This window comes from Protomyctophum bolini (assembly GCF_963924005.1).
Source record: "Protomyctophum bolini genome assembly, chromosome: 5".
Taxonomy (NCBI): domain Eukaryota; kingdom Metazoa; phylum Chordata; class Actinopteri; order Myctophiformes; family Myctophidae; genus Protomyctophum; species Protomyctophum bolini.
This window is the reverse complement of record NC_137866.1, coordinates 37,105,837-37,116,150: the sequence shown is the minus strand read 5'-3', so window position 1 is coordinate 37,116,150 and position 10,314 is coordinate 37,105,837. Positions and strand designations below refer to the sequence as shown.

General features: G+C 41.1%; 2 protein-coding genes across 2 annotated transcripts; both read right to left on the bottom strand.

Annotated features, from left to right (window-relative positions):
• Nucleotides 1-2,603: 2,603 nt before the first annotated feature.
• Nucleotides 2,604-6,086, bottom strand: gemin6 (gem (nuclear organelle) associated protein 6). Its single transcript, XM_080763149.1, has 3 exons — nt 5,767-6,086; nt 4,615-4,640; nt 2,604-3,476 (listed from the first exon to the last, which is right to left on the bottom strand). Exons 1-3 carry the CDS (start codon nt 5,892-5,894, stop codon nt 3,124-3,126), a joined length of 507 nt encoding a protein of 168 aa, XP_080619275.1. The 5' UTR covers nt 5,895-6,086; the 3' UTR covers nt 2,604-3,123.
• Nucleotides 6,087-7,243: 1,157 nt separating this feature from the next.
• Nucleotides 7,244-10,100, bottom strand: LOC308315225 (uncharacterized protein). Its single transcript, XM_080763094.1, has 4 exons — nt 9,616-10,100; nt 9,070-9,120; nt 8,485-8,646; nt 7,244-8,167 (listed from the first exon to the last, which is right to left on the bottom strand). Exons 1-4 carry the CDS (start codon nt 9,965-9,967, stop codon nt 7,950-7,952), a joined length of 783 nt encoding a protein of 260 aa, XP_080619220.1. The 5' UTR covers nt 9,968-10,100; the 3' UTR covers nt 7,244-7,949.
• Nucleotides 10,101-10,314: the final 214 nt, after the last annotated feature.

Below are 10,314 nucleotides of genomic sequence, written 5' to 3'. Positions count from 1 at the left end.
ATTGGAAATTATGAATAAATTACAAGTCACAGTTTGACAGAATCTGATGAGGAAACCGAATAGATGAGGAAGAAAAAACAAAATCTCTGTTGTTTCAGTCTATGAACATCAAGTTGAATTTCTAGTTTGGGTAGTCATGCTGTCATTGTAGGACAGGTCGATAAAGAAATCATGCACACAAATACTATAGCAGAACATTGATTTGCAGTAATATTTGATTTGTCAATGGTTTGACCAGTGATTCTAAACCGGTTTCAACCAAACCCAAATTTGGTGTTGTTCAAGACATCAGGGCATGCAAATATTAAAGCTGTAACTTTCCTCTTCCGGGCTCGTAACTTTCAACCCCGGATTTGACAAGTGCTGAGATTTGTACCATACCATTGAGCTAATAGAACCAGCTTGCTCAAGGGATAAATACAAGTTTGACCATCCGGTCAAAGTTTGTGTCAGATGCTGCGTCTAGATGAGACATGACCTTTGGCACAATCTAAATGGGAGATAAAATACAACCACCGTCCACCCCAATTGTATATGGTAAGTTATATTGTATTAACATATTCTACCATACAGAATGGGGCAAAACAAAATCTTATTCATGAATTTCTCTTATAGTCTAGTAGCCAGCCCATAGAGCCCCATTGTGAACCCGGACATGTTGAGTACACCAAGGTTTTATGTTAGAAATGTTTAGTATGGGTCCCCAGCATGTAGAAACTGCCGGATGCTGACTTGCATTATGTTGAGCAATTTTCATAATTGGCATAATATGTGACCATACGTACCAATTACAAGCTATAGATTCCAAATTTAATCATTATGAGCTTTATGTAGCATGTGACATGTCAAACTAGGGGGTTTTCATGATGCTGAATCCATTCCAAGCATTAGTTTTGCAAAAAAAAACACTCATTGGGCTAAAAAAGGCCAATGCTGTCATCACAAATTGATGATGTCAGCACATTTGGGCAAGTGGGCATGGCCGTCTCGTAACTGGCACTTACGACTTACGAGAAGACATGCGGAAGAAAGAACAAAATCAAGTCAATCTAGTTACAATAGCCAGTTTGGGCAGTCGTGTTCTCATTGTAGATGGTTAGCTGTCACTTAATGAGCTCAACTGTTACGTACAATTGTCACGCAATGAGCGTGAGACAAAATCCTATTCCTCAAAGTTGGTTGCATGCTGAATATAGCTGATCTACAAGCTCGCGATGCGTTGTGAACTTGTAGATCTATTTTCAGAGCGCAACTAAACATAAATAGACTTGTCTTTTAGTTCTACTGGATCTATTCTCCACTAGTCCCTCCCTAACATATTAGTGTAGTTATTACGTATTGACGATATTGTTGTCAATATTTAGTCTCAGTTTTAGTCATATAATTTAGTCTTAGTTTTAGTCATCATAGCTTAGTTTTTACATAGTTTTTGTCAGTGAAAAAAGGCAGTCGAACACTTTTCGTCGACATATAGTTTTAGTCGACATAATCAAATTAATTTAAATTATAACCGCACTGGACTGCATAGTGCAGACCAACTCTCACTGTATAATAACCCAGTCACATGGATAGAGTTGGATGACAGTTTTCAACCAATGAGGGAGAGGATAGTGTTCCCATTATACTGAAAGTTGCACAAAGCCACTGATGTAAATGGACTTTTGCTTGTCGCGTGTGTGCGGCAAGTGTCTCTCTGTGCTTTTCATTGTATTTCTCTCTGGTTTGACAATGCTTATGTAAACAAGTGATAAAAAGAAACAAGGGAACAATTGTCTTCATGCTGTTATCACCACAACTGTACTAGGCCTACTGACCATGTATTCACATTTCACACAGCTATTTGGTCAACCAATCAACATCCATTTCTATCAAGCTTTGACCAATTGACCACGGGCAATCTGTTTATCAGATTATCATACTCTAAGGTTCAGACACATGAATTTAGATCAGACCAAAGACTTGTTTGCCTCAATAGTTTTTTTCGATTATTTTTTGGTACCTTATTTCTATTTAATTTTTTGTATTTTGTGTAAACACTATTTGTATTGGTTGTCTGTTAAATGCAGAGCGACTTCACTGTTTTAGCTAATAACATGATTTTGTCGGTTTTAAATTTAAATTTAGTTTTTACTCTATACATTTTTGTGTGGACCCCAGGAAGACTAGCGACCACTTCGTGGAAGCAAATGCGGATCCTAATAAAGAAGAATAATAAAGAATGACAACAGTTCCACCTCTATACCAATATGGACAGAAAAGCTGATCAATTTGATGCTACATAACAGGAATACACCTGGAATCTCACTGCCCACAGTAGATGAGAGTTTAGCCTACTCTAGTACAGATGATGGCTGTGAAGTGAACACAGTGACACATGGTACACCACCAGCCGTGAGGGTACGAACAGGTAGGGTTAGTGTAGGCTAATCTATGCTGGGCTGCACAATATATAAAATGTATCATCACAATATCAACATGCACGTGAATATACATACCACAAAAGACCTTTACATATCGCAAGAGAATTAACTTGTTTTCACGTTTCTATTTATTAAAAAATGTATTATCTGTAGGCTGGTCTATGAAGACCATGCAAGATTATCTGTAGATCCGCTCTATGGAAACCATGCAGGATTATCTGTAGGCCTGCTCTATGTACAAACAAATTTGGTTGTATCTCCACAAAACACATAGTTAATACAATCATTTATTGGGAAAACAGACAGAAATACAATCAGAATTTAATCAAAGTAATCCCTCCAATAACTAATCTGTGATTCATGAAGTTTAAAAACAAAAAGTAGCTCCTGTTGTTTGTCTCTGTTGGGGTGGTAACGCAAACCAGTGAACCCCAAACTGGAACATGTAATGTATCACTGATCTGGTTTTCTGGGCAGTAAAGAACAACAGCTGTAAATCCATCACGGCTCAGCAGGTGGAGCTGTGTGACCATCTCTCTATACCAGTGGTTTTAAAAGTGGAGTCCAGGGACACTCGTGGTTCCTTGAGGGGTTTCCAAATGGGTCCCAAGTTACAGGTCTGTAACTCTTGAGTATACAAATGGAACCAAATGGACCAGTACTATGGGGGTCCTTGAAATTAAAACGTTTGAGAACCACTGCTCTACCCCGTCCTGTCAGGGTTGTTGTCCATCAGGTTTTGGATTCGGGCCAGGATGATCTCGTTGCTGCTGCTGCAGTCCTCCGGTCTGTAGGGCGGCGCCACCGTCAGCACGTTGGCGACCTTGAGCACCTCCTGCTCCCCCGTCATCTCCTCCACCGGGATCCGGTTCCTCTCCAGCCACGCCCGTACGCTCTGCTTCCTCCTGCGGAGCTCCTCGCCGCTCAACGTCTCCCCCGCCGCCTCTCCGAGGAACACGGAGCGGAGGCGCTCGCGCACCTCCTCGTCTCCCTCGCCAATGACCTCCACCTGCTCAACGGCGTGGCCCATCACCACCGACACCGAAACGCCTCCTCCTGTTGGAAACAAGTCAAGCAGGTGTAGGGATGTGTTGACAAAACAACCTAGAAGCCTAAACTACTACTCTGTAGTACTACGGTGCCGCTTGCCCAACAGAACTGATCTAAAATCTGATAACAAGTGGTGTTGCAACACTCCATCGAATGTCAGATATGATCCAATAGTGCTTCTCAACCTTTATAGTTTCAAGGACAACCAGTTTGATATGAATTATTTGTGATACACGGGTATACAAATGGAACCAAATGGCTCCATAAGGGCCCATTTCGTGATCTAGTATGGCCCCTGGCTGTCCGATCCACTGAAACATTGTCCGGATATGGCGATGACGACTGTGTACGTCCCCTCCAAATGTGGGCAAGGGTCACCCTTGTGGATCTCAAATTTCATGTTGATGAAGGGAGGTTATCATCACCGGCTTTAGGCAGTGTTTCAGCCCGATCCGACCACCAGAGGTCATCTGAGCTACTGTACTCTGATCCGACCACCAGGGGTCATCTGAGCTACTGTACTCTGATCCGACCACCAGGGGTCATCTGAGCTACTGTACTCTGATCCAACCACCAGAGGTCATCTGAGCTACTGTACTCTGGATAATAAAGGGACAACAACTGTTGTCAGGACGGCTCTGCTAGGCGGAAGTACGGCGGCTATGACGCAATCACCGTAGCTGTCAAAATCGTTAAGCAAACAGCCGTCGGCTAACTTGCCGATATTGCTTAATTCTTACATGCGATGGACATGATCAGCAGTGAAAAGAGGAAGGTGCTGGAGCAATCTGTGTTATTCTAAAACAGTTTTAATAAACATGGTTTATATTATATGACATATGGTATTAGTGTTATTTCTTCATTCAGAGCATTCCAACACATTACACAGCATAAGAGAGGCGATGGAGCAATCGGTGTAAATGTATGACAGCTATAATTTCAATAAACATGGTTATGACATGGCGTAGTCACTACGTGTAAGTGTGGGTTCTGCCGTAGTAGAAAGGGCTGCGACGGCAAGCAGGTTTATGTATCAAGCACTGATCCATTTCCGGTTGCCGGAGCGGACTGCCGTAGCCGAGATTAGCCCAGGACTGACAGACCCACGCAAGCAACCAAACACACGCACGCACACATACTATACCTTCCTGAAAGTTGACCAGCACAACACTGTAGAGAGGAGAGACATAACAATAGTTCATTTTTATTTCACAGATAAACTTTGACTAGTGGAATTGTTCCAACAAATGTATTGTTGGTAGAACGTTATCTTCACCATTTGTAAATTTACAGGTAGAGAAACTAGAATGTACAAGTCTATTTTTACTTTAACTGTAGAGAGTTGAGACTGTGGTCTGAGTATAGACAGTAAAGGAATTCTAGATCAAATGACAGACCAGATCAGAATCAGATCATCTTCACTCATAGCTACATGACATAATATACTTGACAACATGACATTCCATAACATTGTATTAGATTTTTGGGTTATCCTTTTAGACCAAGTGTATGACTCACTGTACTCATGCTGTTTGCATTTCTGTCTATGTATTCAAATAGGGATGCTCCGATCGGGTTTTTTGGGACCAATCCCGATCACCGATTGTTTTTCTCACGATCGGCCGATACCGATCCGTTACCGATACTGTAAGGGGAAAATTGAAACCCACGTCAAAACTGTTCCTGTGTGTGGGGAGGAAGGGGAGAATGTTTAGGCCTGTCACAAAGATGCAAAATGATATTATACTATACTAGTATACTATCTGATTGACTTTTATACCACATAAATGGTATGAAACGGTTTCTCCAGATAGGGTAAATTGCCGATCACAGATAGGGCAAACTGACGATGACTGAGTCATTTGGAGTGAATATCGGCCGATCACCAATCGGTGGCCGCTTGATCGGAGCATCTCTATATTCAATCAACCAATCTGAACATGATTGAACATTTGTCATTTAAGGCCTACTATTTCAATAATTGCTACAAAACCTTTGGATATCCAGTCATTATGGCATATAAACAATAAGTAAGGGGTATATATTTAGGTCTGATACGTGATATATTGATGTACCGTGCTAAGTATTCAAATCATGTAAGCTATTTCAGACCATTTTACATTTTGGGGGAAAACATGTCAATTTAATATTTTCCCAGACTTGTAACTGACAGTCCAATCTGGGACCCATTGGCAAAACAAAGGAAAAACAGCGCCCTAAAAGTCAACATCTTCTCGAGATACTACTGCTGACAGTCAGGTACCCACTCTCTGGCTCTAATAATAACATGTTTTACCTGGCTGACACGGGGTCCACAGTGAACATCCAGCCCAGGTGTTCCTGTCGGTCTGTCGCCCGAACTTTCACCTCTTTGTTTAAATATTCTGCCCATTCTAACGGCGTCATGTGCATCCACACACACATGACTGCTGCGATATGAAATTAAACGGATTCAACGTCAACTAGATGAAATTGACAATAGGCAATCCACTCACAAAGTACTGCTTCACTGTCAATTATATGAAATGTAATACCGATATGAAATGTAATTGCCTCACTATCAACAAGATGAAAGAAAAGCCGATGATCTGATCTTAAATTTGCACACACACAGTGGCGGTGGTGTGTCGGTGAAATGCATCCGGATTCCGGAAGAAACGTGTAGTTGTAGTAGGCCTACGAGTAGTTCCTCCTTTTCGTTATTGAAATTAAAACAGGGTATTCATTATTATTATGTTTAATTATTTATGACTCTATGGTGCAAAATCTGCTATGGTTTCTGCTACACGTGTGGCATTTCAAGTAGATTCTTGGACAGTAACACATAGATCACTTTAAAATTGTGTAGATAATTAAAACAAATTAATCGTGTTTATAAATAAATTATCCTTTCGGTTATCACTTGACACGACTTGTTTAGGGTCAGCGTTTCCATTTATTCTCATTTTTAGGCTATAAAAGACTGCGATCCATCATTCGCCATCCACAATTATGGCAAATTATTTCAAAACACCTACACTATCCACTTCTGCGAGAACATATTTCAAAAATAGCAGATCTACAAGCTCGGTGCGGTGTGGTGCTACGGTGACACATTTAATTTCACATTAGTAAGTAAGTAAGTAAGTAACACCATACATTGATTTATTGTACAGGATTTGCAGTCTACAACCAGCAGTAGCCTACTTGCATGACATTCATTTGCATGTAAAATCAATCAACCAATCAATCAAGTATTTATAATAGTATTAAAAATACTTTAATCAGTTAATCAGATGTAGCCAGGGACCTGCACTCAAAGAAGTACACTTTTCTATTAGATATTTTATTATATATTATGCACATGCCATGGTCACATAACCATTAGTGCATGCTTTGATGGTTACAGTTTAGCAGTTTTGACGAGTAAACCTTTGTGGAGATCGTCTCAGTTCTCATTGTATGCTAGTTACTGCCATTCAGGATGGAAAATGAAATGGATTTGGGGAGAAGTAGTTTCATAAGGGGCTGGTATGAAGTACTTGATATAAACAGAAAACGTTCAGTTCACTAGTCTATACACTCTACTCTACAACTGCCTTCATTTCATCTGATTGTCTGTCTGGCAAGGCACTTAACAAGCGATCTTAACTGTGTCTGTTAGAGAGAGGGGCAGAGAAGAGTGGCTTTGCTCAACTTGATTTATACTTATATTCTCCACTCATGTTCGACATATCATGCAGCCTTATGTATTAGCCTATATTTTGTCAAAAAAAAAAAATATATATTATCAATTTCGGAGACTCAGACGATTAATCAGAAAATCAATTAATCGGCGGCATCCCTAATTCTCATGTTGTGCTTTATTTAAATGAAAATATATACAAAATATTATCTTTTGTACTGTACAATTATCTTGTGGAATGTCCCACCTTCTGACTTCTTGATAAACAAAAGTATGGCACCTCATTTTGACATAACATATTTAGTACAGTAAGAGGCTGCTGTTTATTAGTGTTGGTCAAACACCTGCATCATGCATTACAGAGCTTTTACTGTTATTTTATCTGTTATTAAAGTACAAGATGCATGTCTGACATTATAGCGCTCTCACACTAAAAGGCAAAGCCAATAATGAATGTATATAAAAGAAAAGAGTTTGGGATCATTTAAATAAATCCCGAAACAATGTGGGATCATTTGAGAAACTCAAACTGAAATTTACTCACAATCAACAATGTTTTAATTGAGAAATCATCAATAGCCATGTTTTCCAGTCAGCAGTTAATCAACAATGAAACTTATATATGCCTACTTCATTGACCAGTGTGTCACAGCGTTCTGTACTTGGTCACTTCTTTAATCAAATCTCATTGCTGAAAATAACCAATCTACAATCTCACATCAACGGATATTCACCTCAGGATATGCACACTACACTAGGGTTCATTTGGTTAAATACAATCTGGGCACCCATCTGCAAAACAACGGGAAAACAGACTAATTGAAATAATACCCCTTCTCGTCCTCATCCACAAGTCGTGTGTCCAGACTCTTCAGTTTGACAGTTTCCGCCCCACCCCCCTCGGCCACAACCCCCTCAGCTCTGTCCGCCAATGCAGCTCCGCCTGCTACTGCACCTCCCACTGCTGCACCGCCCACCGCTGCTCCAACCCCGGCGACCATGGCAGACGCCCCCGCTGTCAGACCCACTGCACCTGAAGAGAGACAGACAGTGGGACAGCTGAGAGATTGATATTATGTTGTCGTTTATCATAATTATTTGTGATTGTGCTTTGGCAACACTTGTAAAATGTCATGCCAATAAAACCTGTTGAATTTAATTGAATTGAGACAGTGGGCCCTAAGCTCGTTTCAAACGGATTTTTATTATCTCGAGAATATCGTTAATTATTTTGGCCACAATAGCCTAATCATGACATGAAATTGTCATATTGTCCCTTCCCTAGTGTGAAACAATGACCTTGTGATGACAATGTGACCTTTAAGTCACAGGTTCAATCGCCTCAGCTACCTGCTGATTGAAGAATGGCCACAGCACTTCCTGCCGCCACTCCACCCCCACCGGCAATGGCGGCTGATGACATCATACTGGCAGCGAATGAGCCGGCAGCAATTCCGGCGGAAGTGAACCCGACTCCTGCCAAGACGAAGGGAGCTGCGACCACAGCACCGACTGTAACAGAGAAACCAGGGACAGATAAACTGGTCTGTTACAGAGACCAGAGAGACCATTTTCAAAAATAGCAGAAGTAGCTTGTGATCTTGTAGATCAGCTATTTTTTTCAGCAGATAATTTCATACAGAAGGCAGGGCAGGAATTTCATGGAGGCAATTAAGAACATGGCTGTCATGCCCCCTCAGTTTGGCATTCTGCCCCTCAAAACAAGTGGCCTTGTTTGGGGCCACCCACTCTGCCCCATCTGAGTGTATCGTTTTGTCCTCTGCCCCCTTCTCGATTTTAGATACCCTCACTATACCAGACACGTATCTAATAATTGTGAGTTTCTTATAATTGACTGATGTTCATGTATGGGACAGTGGTTGGTGCTCATACTTGAATAGAACCACATCCCCTAAATAGAATATCTTATCTTACTTCCACAGACGATAGCTCCGCCCACTGCTGCTGTAGAAATGAGAATATTTCCTGGAAAGAGAATGAAAGGAAAGAGAAAGAGAAGGAAAGAGAAAATAATGAAATATAATTAGAATTGCTAAACTCAAAACGGATAACTATCGCTGAACTCAAAAACGATAAATGTGGATGTCGGAAATGTAGTCATAATAATAATAATAATAATAGTCTGCTTCTCAAAATCTGGATATCAAATCAAAGATTAGCTAGGTTTTTGATATTAGGGAAAAAATGATAACAAGAATTGACATGCAAACGTTTATGTGCATTTTTCTAAATAAATTAATCTACACTGAAATGTATACCGGTAAACATGAAATGTTTTGTATTAACCTACACTGTAATGATACAGCTGATTCAGACAGAGTTTATAAACAGCTGCTACGGTAATAACGCCAACGGTATGTTGCTCACACGCGCTCTCACACACACACACACACACACACACACACACACACACAACCTTTACGTTTGTGTTGTGTTTCAACTTTCATCATGTGTTGTTACTTTTTATCTTCTTCTGTCTCTCTCTCTCGCTGTCTCTCTGTTCGTCTGTCTGTCTCTCTGTGTGATCATCAGCACTCTCATCAAGGTAGTGCGCGGTGAGAACGGAGACCATGTCCTCATACGTCCAGGTTCTGGTTCGAGTCCGACTCCCACGGGAATGGATCTCGAGGAGCCTCTGCACGATTCTGCGTCCTTCCTCGCCGAGGCATCGCAGGAGTGTGGCTGCCCTGTCCTCCCCCGGGCATTGTTCCATTTCCACATACAGGCTGAAATCACCGAACCACTGCTCCCACGGTACCGGGGGAGAGCCTGCTTTGTCCAGGAACGGATCAGGAGGGCAGAACGGTGCCATGGTGATTATGGTTCTTCTAACTACCTCGGGCCGTCCGAACTCCGAACTGCCTGGACCTGTATGTTACTCTGATGAGTGTTTAATTAAAATATAACCTCGCCTCACCTGGCTTTCCACCAATTAAAATATGATTTCAGGCGATGGTGGTTGGTGATAGCCCGCATTGCGGGGGCGTGGTTGAGACAGAGGTTGGCTTTGTTTCCACTTCCCAGTTCATTTGCTCCTAGGTTTCAGTTATGTTGAAAACACTCCGATACTTAAAATAACAGTGTTGTCCCAGTTTGTTGTGTACTGTGTACAGTACAGCTTAACATTTATAGACTATTGAGAAAATAATAATTAACTAT